General features: G+C 46.1%; 1 protein-coding gene across 1 annotated transcript in view; it reads right to left on the bottom strand.

The window, feature by feature from the left end:
- LOC105568875 overlaps nt 1-11845 on the bottom strand; it is a 35165-nt gene extending 23320 nt beyond the window's left edge. The window contains exons 1-3 of the mRNA XM_012024882.1: nt 10845-11845; nt 7255-7399; nt 2779-4129 (exon numbers count right to left, since the gene is read on the bottom strand). Of these exons, the coding sequence (XP_011880272.1) occupies nt 2779-4057 (1279 nt within the window). The 5' untranslated portion in view covers nt 4058-4129; nt 7255-7399; nt 10845-11845. The remainder of the gene's footprint in view (nt 1-2778; nt 4130-7254; nt 7400-10844) is intronic.
- Between the last annotated feature and the right edge of the window lie 2799 nt (nt 11846-14644).

Here is a 14644-nt window from a genome sequence, read left to right as displayed (position 1 = left end):
GCAGCCGTGTGCGTGCGTGCGAAGGAATTCGGATGCATCGCGCAACGATGTCGATCGTGATTGTCGTCGATGCGCCCCATTGTGCCTAGAATTTGTTGTACGCGACCTTTCCACGCTCTCGCGATCAGCGGGATCGGTTCTATCACCTTCACCTGACTGGGACGTTTACACGAGATTACCGTGTTGTAAAAAATTATTGCATGGGCGTGTAAAGCGCCGCTTGTTCGCCTCGCGATAATATACGTTAGTTATCGGATAATCTATATTTACGCCGATTGACATAAAAAATCCTTTTGCTAATAAAATCGACGAACGATTACATTGTAAGACATTCGCTTGTATGTTGGGTAATTTAATTTGCTGATTAATCTCAAGTTGGCGACTCTCGTTTCTCAAATAGTTAATTTCTTCGCGATTGGCTGCTGCCTAATTAAATTCTGTAAGTTCCTAGCAAAAGAAAATACTGACTTTGCACGCGTCTGTAGATGAAAAATATCTTGCAAAGGCTAACTTAATTTTACTCTTGATTTCAACCAATATTCGCACTGTCCGATGTTTGCGCGGTCGAGTTGCAAGTCTCGCTGAGGCAAATGCTAAAAACGATTACGCGTTATATACCGTTAATTGTGCATGACGCGTTCTCGCCTCGTTTTACATATCAAGACTTTCGCGGCGCCGTGAGAATGCGAGAATGCCGGCGTCTTTCGCGACACGAGGGAGAAACCTGCCTATCTTCTGGCTTTCGGTACGAAAGTGCGGTATTACGCGAACGTCCGGGTATTCGAGCGTGACAGCCAGCCGGCCCACGGGTGCATAGTTCAAGCGTAAACGCGGTATTTCACCGCGACACGAAAGGATTAACCCTTTCGCGGCCACCGACGACCCGAGATCCTTTGATTCAGGAATTTTTCCCGAGGCGGCTGCTTTACGGACCTTCCCTGAAGACAGAGATGGAGACGGAACGTCGGCTTCGCGCCAAGATTATGTATGATCAGCGTAATGTGACGACGTCTGTTTTGCGGACGCAATGTTTCTCCGCGACGTTCGCGAAGAAATTAATTTGTACAGCTGGCAAGTATTTTGTGCGCTCGCGCGATCGCGATGAATTTAGTTTAACAAAACAATTAACAATGCCACTATGTTTTCTAAGGAAATTTCCGTTTCATCAAAACTTTGAGAGAAACGATCTTCCTCCCTTCGCATTCTTTCTCCACTTTCTTCTACGTAACATTAGACTGCGAAAAAGTTTAGATATTCAATTGTTAACTTGCAATCCATCTTTCAGTTTCTAAGTTCCTTCTTTTTCGTAGTCCACGCAATGCCGCGGGCACAAATGCAGGCCTGTTCGAAAATTACGGCGCGTATCAACATTCTTGAGTCATCGGGCAGGCACGTAAGCAAGCGGAGATACAGTGAGTCTACTTGTAAGACGATAAGTCGTAGATAAGAATGCTTAGCCAGGATAAAAGAGCGGTGCGAGGTACGCCTACCGCCGGAGCGCCTTTTTACGCGTTGCGTTCAACTAAAGGTGACGGCGATGCCACCGCTCGCGTTGAACGCGCATTCACATGGAGAACCAGAATATTTCCTGGAAGCACGTACCCGTGAGAACACACCGACACTTTCGGCATCTACCGAGCGGTAATTCGTATCGCGGACCGCAGGCGAAAAGCGACGCTAATTTCCAATCTACTCTGATCAGACAATTTAAGGTGACATTAGTTTGCGGCTAGTTTCAGCTTGTTTCATTAACTTTGTTATTTTAAAATAGCGAGCGAGATTTTTATCGCGAATTAAGATCACGTCAATCCTGTACCTCTTTCCCCGAGATTTCTAAGCTCAAAACAGATCGGGTGAAGAAAGGAGAAATTATTTATGCGCAATGGGTGAATAAATGCAATGACATTTCGACTCGTAAATCTCGCGCTCGAGGGGCACAGGGCTCGATCTTGCTATTTGCATAAGTGTGGCTCTCCGGGAGTATCCTGTATGCAACCGAGCGCTCGAAAAGATCGGGACCGTCATCAGTTCGGAACTTTCACTGCGGCGCCAGAGAAGAGGCACTCCGCGCGTCTGTTTCTCCGGTTAAATCCATATATAGGGACATATGTCAGGGGAACGTACACGCACTCTATATTGGGGACACGCCACCCTGACCTGCGGTAGTAAACGCGGACGAGCGTGCGAGCGTGAGGGAGCGTCCAAAAATAGGGGTGCTTCAGTCCCCGAGGGATCAATGGGCACGCCAGTTGCACCGTAATTTTAAACACCTCGACAAACGTCGCTAATTGAATCTGCCGGCTTGTGAAACGCGTCCTTTCCCTTCAAAAGAACGGCGAGCGCTTAACGGCCTGCGGGCATTAAAACGATAAGCCTGAACGTTTCAACAGGCATCGTCGAACGTGAGATAAAAGCTGAATCGAGGAAATGCGGGACGGTACTAATGAACTTTCGCAGCTAAGCAGGTCGTACTACATTTAAAGAAATTAATTTACTGGCTCGTATTTGCTGAGAACGCTTCGCATACTTAAACTCACAATCCAGAATGTATTCAACACACAAACGCAAAACTTGACAAGAATTTCAGATGCTCGGCCATAATTTGTGTAATTTATTTCTTCGTCATTACGTGCCGTTAAATAAAGTGATATTGAATTAGCGATCTGTCCAAAAATTATTCCGCCTATTCTACCCTTTGTCGTAATATGCCGGTCGTCATCTGCCTCTCGTTAGACATTTTTCTCACGCGCGAGATGTACACGATTAGCTCAAACTCACCCTTCCGCTGGTCCTCGCTGTCGGAGTGGAGCTCCACGTCGTGCAACCTCATGGATTGTACGAATCCTCGCCAGTGACTACGCGAGCGTTCCCTCCCGCCAAGATCGCTCTTCAGGTTCGCCAGCTGCTGGTCGGACTCCTTCAAGAGCCCGTCCAGAATATCCGGTCTTTCCAGATTAGAACTGGCCTTAGAATTCTCCTCCGCGCTCGCTCCTCCGTTCGACGAGTCCTCCCTACGATCGGGATCACGGACACCTCGGTCCTCCGACGCGCGACGCCCATCTGTGGAGTAATCCGCGTCTCTCCAGCCCCGACTCTTCGAATTCCTCCTCCTGCGGGCGGGAGGACGCGGCTGATCCTCCGAACGCGCATCTTCCTTCTGCTTTTGCTTGTCTTTAGGGTCTTTTTCCGGAATCTCATGAAGGATCCTACTCCACACCTTCCCGTTCGTGTTCCTGCTCGACATCTTATTGGACATGTTTTTCGGATTGTTACACCGATCCTTCAGCGACTCTCGATTGCTCCTGGACGCCTCTAGAAGCTTCTGCGCCAGCAATCGAGTCCTGTTGATCTCCGCACCGGGCTTCCTCTCTTCCTTCTCCGAATCGCTCCTGATCCTCTTGTCGTTGCTGTTCCTGTTCGCCATCCTAGACGAAGAATCCGTCGACTGAAACATCTGCTGGATCTTGAAGATGTCCGACCGGATCTTGGCCGAGGTCGGTGCGTCGTTCCTCTTATTCGAGATCGTCAGCATTAATTCGGTTCTCTGCGAAGGGCCCCTGTGACTCCGCTGGATCGGTGGAGTGTTTCTTAGTCTCTCCAAGTCCCTCAGGTCCGCCAGGAGGGAATTATGAGTCCTCGATACCCTAGCGTTGCCATCATCGAGACCCGTAGCAACGCTGCGCGGTCGACCCCTCGAGTCTGGCTTGCCGATCTTGTCGATCGGCGTCAGCGATTGATCCAGGAAGACAGTCTCGCGGATCTGACTGATGTTGCGCAGCTTCGGTGCGCCGATTTTCATGCCGGTGGTCCTCATGATTACCTTCTCGACCGACTCGATATCCCGCTCGCGTCCTAATCGCCTCTCCTCGATCAGCCGCGCCCGATTGACGTCGATCGGCGACGCGAATGAATTGTGATAAATCGGGCCCTTCGCGGACGTGACGGCCCGCGAATTCGACCCGGGATTGGCGGATCTGCTGCTGCGCAGAGGAGACACCCGGACCAGCTTCGGCGCATCCCTGGGATCGTCCGTCTGCAAACTGCCTCGGTAAACCATCTTCCCTTCGTCTATTTCCGTCGGTTCTTTTTGTCACCAGAAAGAGCGAAGATTATTCAGAAGGTTGTTCATCTGAAAATTTGAATATAACTGAAGTTTGGCATCGAGTAACTCAAGAGAAAAAGAACAGAACAGCTATCTAACAAGATAAAATATGAAAAGCGCAAGTATATCGAGAGGGGCAAAAACATTCTCGAGATAAATACATTATAATAATAGACTCTTAGATTATGTATACCGGTTGTTCCTATCGTCTCCAAAGCAGTTGTTACCGTCACAAAGACGGAACGAGATTCCAATACGCCGCCAGATATAAATGAACGCCGTCTCGAGACGCATAAAAGATACGATTACGGCAAAAGACTTGACTATAACGTCGCTCGAGATCGTTATTAAATCGTAAAACAAAATGCGCCATTAAAATGTGTCCTCGAGATTGTAATAATGACTCTCGGGGCAACTAAGATCAAATCTCCGTCAGCAGGATTGTCAATTATTGCGTAGGTAACGGAAGGGTTAAATAGAGCTATAAAAGCAGAATGTCGTTTGCAACGACCCGCCGCTCGCTAAATGATAGCCCTGGTCGCCGATCGATACGCAATGATTTAGCTCGCCACTATGGAATTAGTAATGGCTTGCACGTCGACGTTAATCTATGCAAATTACAGCGGTGAAACTCTGACGCCGTTATGGAACAAAGCTCACGCCCGACCGGACACGTTGATGTAATTCTGGTAGTTTAAGCAAGAAAATAAAATTAAATTAAACTTCCGCCGCAAAACGAGCTCGAAAACGCTTAATTCACTGTTGGACACGGCAAGAGATCTTTCAAATCGAACGGTTTCAAGGTGATTAAATTATCGAAGAGGAAAATATATTAACTCGTAAAGAATTAATGAACACGTTTATTCTAGCAAATTGGTTCTTCCCCTTCGCAATCTTTTTATCTTCTTTTCAATTTACGCTCTTTTTCTAAACAATATAAGGCCGCGGGAGAATTCACGCTCTTTCCTGATTAAAATCTCACGAAATTTTTACGAAACGCCGCGACAGCCTCCAAAACGTGCTTCTTCGTTAAGAAAACAGAAAGAGAAAGGTCGATTCTTACTGCCTGTCGCGCACACGCGCATTGCCAGCGAGTTAATTTGATTCGCAAGACCGTCCGATTTTTGAGTCCCGTTCGTTAATTCACTTTGCACAACGCCCGCCGCTCGATCCTCGCGGCAGACTTATACGGCGATGAGAAAAACACCGGGCGGCTTTTACCGCAAACCCGCCGCGCTCGCCTTGCGCGCGTCACCACGTCGACACGGCTCACGCAAGGTCGTTCGAATATCGCCGACCACGCTGGAAATCGCCGTCTCGGGCGAGATAGCGCTTCGCCGGGAAACGCGCGGCGAGTCGCCGAGTCTATAATCGACGGGAACGTGTCACGAATCTCCGGAGGAAACCGGCACGAGTCGGTAGCTGCGGCTCATGTGGGTGTCGCGCAACGCGACGCAACGCAACGGAACGCAATGCACGTGGGCCGTGACACCCGGTCGCACACGCGTTTTGCAACAGGCACCTCGCGCTCGTCTCCGCGCGCGCGTGGGTGTCGCGCACCGCGATCGTCCGAAGCGACAGACGCGCTGCATTCTAATTCGTGCGATCGTACTCGCGATCGAGGGTTGACAGCCGCATCTCTCTCTCTCTCTCTCTCCTTCTTTCTCTCGCAGCCATAAATGGCCAGCGAGAGCGACCGGCATTGCCTCCTGCGATCAAGACAGATCGATCATCGCCATTATCGACGATTACTATGTGGATACCGTCGTCCGTGATATAAGTATGACGTAACGACTAGACTTTGTTTTGTCTCTTTGCACGCTACGTCAGCCTCGGGGCCCGCGAGTGGAAGCCTGTCCGTAGCTCGCGATATTCTTCGTTTCAAATTGTCAATAATGCAATAAAGGTAATATCTAACGGACCGTTAATTCGAGATGATAAGATCTACGGTTCGTGTACCTGTTACGTGACACGATACTTACGTATGCTAATGAAATAGTTGCAGCTCGCCGGCGCGGAGCACACGGTCCCGCTAGGTATAATTAGACTGTATTACGATAAATCGCGCGAGTTAACGAAGAAAACAAAAGCGCGAAACTTTCCGAGACGTTTCACGGTAACGGACGTAATTAGGCATAGTATGCCTCGTGATTCAGATTAAACACCAGCTTGTTGTACCGTTGGGCTTGTTTCGAATTCATTATTAATTGGTAGCGACAAGCCTAATCGCCAACACGATCGCTTACTTTAAGTCATCCCGACGACGTTTCCTAGACTCAGGAATTTATGTTTTCAACAGCTTTGAACTTATTCCTGTGGAACCGATGACACGATTGTAATTCTGATTAATTCTGTGTGAGCTCGTTTTTACCACCTGTTAAGTCTAATCTTAAAGTAAAAGAATTGCAGGAAGACAAGTCTTCGGAAGAATTTACATTTAAAATTTCTTCTGTTTTCTTATAAAATTCGCGGCACTTTCTACTTTGTTTTTATATAACGCGACACTAAAACGTCAATCGATTTCTTTCCTGACTCTCTGCAATCAGATCTTTTCTTACAAAAAATTATTCAACCGGTAAACAGAAAACATTGATTAAATTATGAAAATTTAAGAACTGTAGATACGCGACTAAGTTGTATGACGTTATACGAGTCAATGCAATTGCAAAGAGATTTCTTTCAAAGTTTGCTTTCTTCCTTCACGAAAGTGGACTAGTTGGCTCGCGTTCTGCTCTCAGCCGAAAGTTGTATGCACATGCAAATTGAGCGGAGACAAGAGTCGCTAATGAAGCGGAAAAGATTGAAAGTTTTATTTTATTTCCCATCCGCAAGTCGCGTTTGGCATTTATCCCGGGCAATCGTGTCCACTTTAACATGTCCAAACAATCATCATTGCCGCCGATGCGCCTAAATCCGCGAATCCGTCACGCTGTGCCAGGCTCGCTCGCACCGAAGAAACGAATAAACGCGCAGACTTCGCACGCACGTAACGGAGTAAACGTCGTTTCCCGTGCTCGAGACTCGGCCAAGAAAAATTCGAAATCGTCCATCATACGTCAACGCTTCTTACACTTCCGGCAGCGCGCGCGTTCACGCGCGATAGAAAGACGTAAAGAGATAGAAGGAACGAGCAAGTGATTACTCGCATTTACCTATTTTATTTATCGTGCGATTCGTCTCGTGAGAGGCTCAAAATGTGGTCGAATGGACGAATCGTCCCTCTTTCTTCTCGTCACCGCGAGATTCGATAACGGGAAACTCCTGCTCGCTGCTCACGGCTGGTCTCTCTCGTTAGGTCTGCAACAAGAAAATTCATACATTTTCCATTAGAACGCCATCACGAAAGGATTATTTTACGGCTTTCCACGCGCATACAGCGGAGCGTTGCTCTCATTCTCGCCGCTCTTTGTCGATCGAGTAGGCCGACGGCGTTGCCCGCGACCACGTCTAAGTGGACCAGTCCGTGAATATGTTAGAGTAAAGAGCTATCTCGATAATTCAAATAAGATTCAGTTGCATTGACGCTGACCCAATTGTGCCACGGTCTCTATAAGGCGCGCAAAGTCCTCCAACCCCCGAGAACAATGAGAGAATACGCGGATTAAAAGCAACCTGAGATAAATGTAATAAGAAATAACCCAGTGAGAAATAATTCGTCGATTCGACATTAAGGTAGTTATTTCGTAAAATCATTTATGTAAGTTGTTTCAAATCTTTACAGTTTATTCTTTACATTAATACGTGCAGAATAAGACTAATTAAATAAAAATTGACCGTCTCAAAGTTCTAAAAAAAAGAAGTCAAAGTTTGCTATGTTACACGAAATATTACGTGTAAAACACGTTAAAAATATTACACGTAAAAATATAATTTGTTGTAATATTATTACACGTGAAATATTATTTACACATACTATTATGTGTTAAAATATTAATCTTTGCGTTTGCAAACGCAAATGATGGTACATTTTATTTTTTTAAGGAAAAAAAGTACAATTATTGACCGTTCCGTTTCAACAATGTAAACAGTTAAAACTGAAAAATGAGAAGAATTATGTAGTAGACATGAGTGTAGTGTAAGAGATGTGGTAACAGCACCTCAAACTATAATCTTTCGAATCTATTTTATAATATGTATTAATCGTAAGTGTATTCTTTAGAACAATATTGCATTAAGACATATTATTGTAATAATTGAGTGCTGGTTCCTGTCTGGAAGAAACTTTTGAGCATTACTGTCGCAAAACAACTACCTTAAGAATAAGAACAAGTGTCCATAGGCAAAAGGTTCTATTTCTTCACATTCGATTTTGGTCACAAAGCAGGTACCAAACGAAAGGTCTCGTCCAGCTATTATAGATATATCAGTCTCAGACTGTACCTGTTCAACGTTCCAGAGATATCGGGCTCCAAAGGTTCCATTCCATTCCAAACAAATGGTTGATGTCTGTCCAAACGGTTTTATCGCTTACGTCCGGGGAATTTTTGGAGCCCGATATCTCTGGAACGTTAAATAGGTACACTCTGAGACTGACATATCTGCGATCATCCCGACGAGACCTTTCGTTTGGTACATACTTTGTGACCAAAATTGAGTGCGAAAAACATGAGGCCGATCTTGTTCTCACTCTTTGACGGTGTCGATGTCGATTCGACATCATTTCGACATCGATTGTCGAGTCATTTCTCGCTGAGAAATAATATAAAAACAGGATACATGTACATTGTTTGTACATTATTCGTTTCTCCTTACGTTTATCTCCTGGATATTACTTGCAGAAAGAAGAGAAGTATTGTCTATTATTAATTGCCAGCAGTGGAGGAAAGTTCCCTATTATGAAATAGGCTCCTACTATGAGATGGCGGAGTTTCGGTTAAATTAATAGGCATCATCTATTGATTCCATCGTGAATTTATTGGAGTGAAATCTGTTTAGTGGAAAATTGATTGTTGAATCGTGAAATCGTTGCGAAAAAAGATTTGCGATTGAGCTTGGACGTTGAAAACCTGCTATCTCGTATTAGAATCCCGTCTCATAATAGAGGACTTTCCTCTAATATTTCTATTTGGCTGGAGGAAGCATGTGGCGCAAATGCATGCCCGCTTATTCAGAAGCAGGAGATTGCTGCAAACTTTTTTTTCGCAATTCTCGTATCGCCTAACCGAGAGAGCAATTTCTCGAGATGTCTACATTTAACCGGCGTGTCTAATAATCGCGCACGCGGAATTATTCCCTTCGCACTTTGATTACGTCGGCGCGGGGCATAATGCGGATCGCATCTCCGTCAATCTCCGTGTGAAACTTAGCGGATCGACTTCCTCTCCGCGAATCATAGCTATTCCAAACGGACTGCGAGTGATCCAATTTCGCGTAAGTGGATGAGAACTGACGGCGAACCGTTCCCGTCGTCGCATTCTGCGTCGGTTAGCCGTGCAACAGCGAACCGTCCCAGAAAGTCTTGGAGCGCCTTGCGCTCTGCCCCCGACATTTATCCGCTACCGAAGTCGCTTCTTACGGGAGAGTGATGTAACCAAGTCGACATAATTTGCCCCGTGCAACACAACTCGTCGCTATCTATTTAAAGGCCACCGTCTGTACGAAAAGAAAAATGACGTTGTGTCAACAATATCTAGTGTAATTGAAATAAAATCGTTGAAAGAATGACTGAAACACATCAAATTGTCTTAATCTGGATATTTAGTTCAATGCTTAAAATTAAAGTCCATAGCAAATACAATTGGGCGAATTATTTATGTTTGTAGCAGTCCGCGGCATCTCAACATTTAATCCAAGCAACTTAATTTTTTTTCTGCGTGTGAATCGATACGAATCGAAACAAGATGAATCTCTAGCTATTTAACTAAAAAATGTCCAACGTCCCTTCAAAAATTTACCTTGATTTGTCATCGATTCGTGACGATCTACGGCGTATCTTCCGCGAGACAAAAGAATGCCGCGCGACTCATCTTTACCTTACCTGCGCGCACGCGGCTGAATGTCGCGAACTAATTAATTATCAGTTGCGTAACTTTCCGCGTCGACGGCGAGAACGATCATAACGGTTTAATTAAAATTTCTGATCGCATCTACGGTATATTACAGCGCGCGCCTCGCGCGGACCGCTCCACGCTTCGGAAGCCGCCGGGCCCGACTTCCGTGAGTAACAACGGCTGATTTACAAGTCCGCACGCTTTTTACCTCGCCTGCAATCTCGTCCTTAACCACTAATTTGTTGCGTACTTTTTTTTCCCCCGCCATAACGGAGCGCGAGCGGAGATCGTTACGGCGTTCGTGAGATCGGTGAATCCGCGGATCGATGATTGATTTGGAAATCTCGTCGTGCTGACTTTCGAATCCCTAAACGGTCCGCGCGGTCCGACTACTTCCGCTTCTACCGAGCCTTCCGATTACACGGAATCGCCGCGTTACGTTTAATTACCGTTCGATCATTATTCCTGTGCTTTCTTCAGCGCGAATTATTATTTTATCGGTTTCACTATACGTCCGGTTTCTCTTTCACCCGTTGACCGTCAAGTCTTGCGCGCGCCACAAAAAGACGGACGCGCCGATGCATCGCGCCGATAGCACGCATAAATTTACTCTCTTTCGACAATTAGCTTCTCCTCCATTCGTGATAAATGGCCCAAGCGAGCGCGAACCGCAGACGCCAGGAATGCTCTTCCTCCTACGTGCATAATACAATTAGTTCCGACTGAAATTTCGCTAATTAGCTTCTAATTACCTTCACGACACCCGAGTGATCCTAAGATCGTGAGTCACCGATTTTCCGGCTCGGTGTCCGGGAACGTGGATCGCTCAGCCGCAGCTGCGCTCCTTCCTTTCCTCTTATCTTCCCGGACTCGGGTGTCTGCTGCCCGCGTTCGGATATACGCGATAGCACTGTTTAAGGACTTTCGGCACGCGTGCGGAGGAAGAGAGCGCGAAATCGACAAGGGGGGCTCGCGGAACTTTATCGACGAGAACGTTTCACGGTATCGCGCGCTGTCATAATTAGCACGGAACCGGGCTTTTCACATTTTCGCGCACACGGCCGCGCCGGACACGCGCCGAATCGCGCCTCCGAAAGTGCGCGCGGAGTGCTCTCGCACTCGAACGGGGCTGGTTCCTGCGACGCAATTCCTTTTACCGGCGATATCTACCGATATCTCGTAAACACGCCTTGTCCCGTGTGGTATCTTCAGATCAGAATTACATTAAATGGAATGACGCACACGTTTCACGTGGCACTCGCTCTTTTAGTTCTCTTCTCCTTACTTTAGTGTCACCTTATCATCTGCATATATTACACTTCCCTTTTAAACATTCCTGTTTTTTACAAATTTTACCGCGACTTTTTGTGATTTACAACACGATTTCAGTTCCTGTCTCTCACCTCTTCAGTGAGCACAATCCGTTCAGAAAATATCCTCCGAAGCTTCCAACACATCCAGCATATTTTTTAAGTGTCTTCAATATTTTCTCCCTTTTTTTAAAATACAACTTGATGTTACTCCTCGCACTTGTCCGGTCAACTCCGTCTTCTCGCCTCAGCCTTCGACCTCCTCGGTGGGCTTATCTTCCGGAGTTCGCTGCACTCCTCGGTCGCGCGGCTCGCGTGCATGCACCACTCGCGGAGAGACCGTCTGCGGCCGCGACCGCACCATGTGCCCCCGTGCCGTGAGAAGCACTGAATGGGTTCGCCAGACACGAAACATAATCGTGTCTACGGCAGGCGGATAGGCAGCCCGTAGGTACACTACAGCTCTTTTCCTTTCCATTCCATTCCGCCGCGGCGGTGGGGCACCATCGGCTCTCCGTGCCCCCACTGTGCGTACGGACACGTACGTACGCAGCCCACACCCACGCGGCACCCGGTATACGTGGGTCGCCTCCGCCAACGTTGGCGGGAGAGACAGGGGTGAGGAGGGAGAGAGAGATTCGAGCGGATTTATTCCGCTCCGTTAATGTAAAGTGGATGCGAGAATGACCGAGTACCGTGAGGGACCAATATTAATCGTGAGAAATTCCGATTATTATGATAAAAGTAAAAATCGCAAGTACAAATGGCATTAACGACGCGGAGGAATGTAAGAGCGAGCGAGGAAAAGTGAGGAATCTTCCTCGGAGACGGAGAGGAGTCTGTTGCATGCGAGGGTCCCGACGATCGCCTATTTTGGGCGAAAACGTGTTACGGCAATTAAACGCTTTTACGACCGGTCATTTCGCAATGTTACCTGAATTACGACGTTGATCGAGCGATACATTGGTTCTTTCGGTTTTGACATTGATCAAACAGAACGTTGGCTGGACATCGCGTCGCGCGTGACAAATGAAGAGTTTAACGAGGACAACAAGTAGCGAGCACAGATATTAATCGATCCCAAAAAAAAAAACGTTGCGCAGTATCTACGATCTGAATGAGAATTAAACACTTGTTTGCTTTCGTGATATAATCTCGAGGCTGGAATTATCGGACAAATTAAGCACGAGAAGCATTCGTTGCATTTACTTTTAATTATCAGCGTGATATTTATATTAGCGTGTAATGTTTAATCAGTAAACTAATAATACCGCACCATTAAATACTTAATAATTAATAGCGTAATACCTGCATCATGTTCTATTAGTGTGATTTAATTATTGCTTTCCTGCCGCGTAACTGCACATATTACGTCAATTATCTACGACCTACTAACCGAATCGTTTCGCTGAGGTTGGCGAAAAGAAAAATTGATACGCTTACGATGCAGATTATCTGCGAGGGACTAATCAAGTTATCAGACGCTCTTTTATCTCTAATAGGACGGCTAAACAATTCCCGATAATGCTCGCGGCATATCGGGGACAACGACCCGCGTTCTTATTGGATTCACTATTTTTATCCACGTCGTGGATGATCGCTGTTGCTTCCTCTAAAAATCGCATAACTTCAGCAGGCCTACAGAACGAGCGGCAGCAATTCTAAATAATATTTTTCGAGAGCCACGGGTTAGCAAGAAGTTCCTTTAGTTATCGCATTTTACGTTTACGTATACATAATGTTTCACTTACTTGGTCTTCCTTTAGCCGAAGACAAATGACCCAGCGTGTAGCTAACACCTTCCTACGCCCGCGGACACGATAATGAGCTTCGCGGTAGCGGATTTACTGAAGAAGTCGTAAGCTTCTCATCTCGTCCGACGCAAATTATTACCTTCGCTGAAACAGAAATGCTATTGTAATAATTAGTACTAGGCTACCTTGGATATGTACTTCGAAATTAGTTGAGTGTGTATGAATTCCGTGATAAAGCTTTCGCAAGGATCAACCTTGGCTGTGAGAATGAAAAGGACACTAAATCTTTGCAACTACAGAGCAGCATTCTATACTGAACAATTTCAGTTTTTAGCAGTTGAAATTATCGTGAGTCGCAATGAAGAAATAATTTCAACCTAGCTAGTGTCTTGATTTTTGGACGTACAGATTTCGTGTGTGAATCGCGCGCGAGGTATCTGTCTTGCCGGTTAACCGAGCATCGATAGCTAATCACGAGGATTCAGCGATCGCGGTTTCTTCCTGTAACTTGTCACGGACGCGTATCAAGAAGAAATAATATGCGGAGCGGCGCGGGCCGCTAACCGACCTGTTCGACTGTCGCCACGTGAATGGTAGGCACAATGAGAATAGACTGTTTTCGACCGAAGTGCTCACAGCGCTACGTCATTTCTCGGAACCGGGGTTCGACGCCCGAAATTCCAAGAATTTCTACGATTGATAAACCTCAATAATCGACGAAATCTTAAACAGAGTGCATTACGAACGTCCGTAATTAATTGGAAGAGCTACCCAATGGCTGTTCATGTAATATTCGACGAGATATTGAAACATCGATAAAATATCAATGTAAAGTGTCTTTGTTTTATTTATGTAGTTTCTATATTCAACAAAAATCCCTTTAACTATAAAAATATCTTAATTCTAAAGTATCTATATTATTAAATCCTAACGAGAAAGCGATCGTATTTACTTAACGCAAAAGAATCGTCAATGCTATCGAAATTCTAAGATAACATTGCGCGACTTTACGACTTTATTTTTCGGGCGAGGCTCCATCCGTTGTCATCATCGCGATTGTTTCCTTCGCAACAATCGTCATTACCAGGCATTATTGTTTCCTGGTTCGCAATTATTGTTATTGTTACGACTGACTGCAGCAATAGTCTTTCTCTCTTGTCGCCGCGACGTAATGGCGTTCTGGACAAGCCCAGAGATGACACAACGCGCCAACAATGGCTACTGCGTGCGACAACAAGAGAGAGGCCGGTCGAGGAAACTTGTTTTCCTCCTGAAACGGCAGTCGTCGATCCTCGCGAACGATAATAGACAATCGTGTCTGCAGAATGCACTTCGAGGCCGTCCGATCGCGCGAAGATGCATCATCAAATTGTCCCGCACCGCAGTCGCATTCACCATTCATCGAGTTTTTCTTTTTCTTATCAAATTGCTTCTCTGAAAATACAGCAAGGACGCTGTATAACCCGACAAAGCTTATTTTTCATTCTT

The sequence above is a fragment of the Vollenhovia emeryi genome, unplaced genomic scaffold (assembly GCF_000949405.1).
Source record: "Vollenhovia emeryi isolate VEMERY1.0 unplaced genomic scaffold, V.emery_V1.0 DF939127.1, whole genome shotgun sequence".
In the NCBI taxonomy this organism is placed as follows: Eukaryota; Metazoa; Arthropoda; class Insecta; order Hymenoptera; family Formicidae; genus Vollenhovia; species Vollenhovia emeryi.
This window is presented reverse-complemented; position numbering and strand designations above follow the sequence as displayed.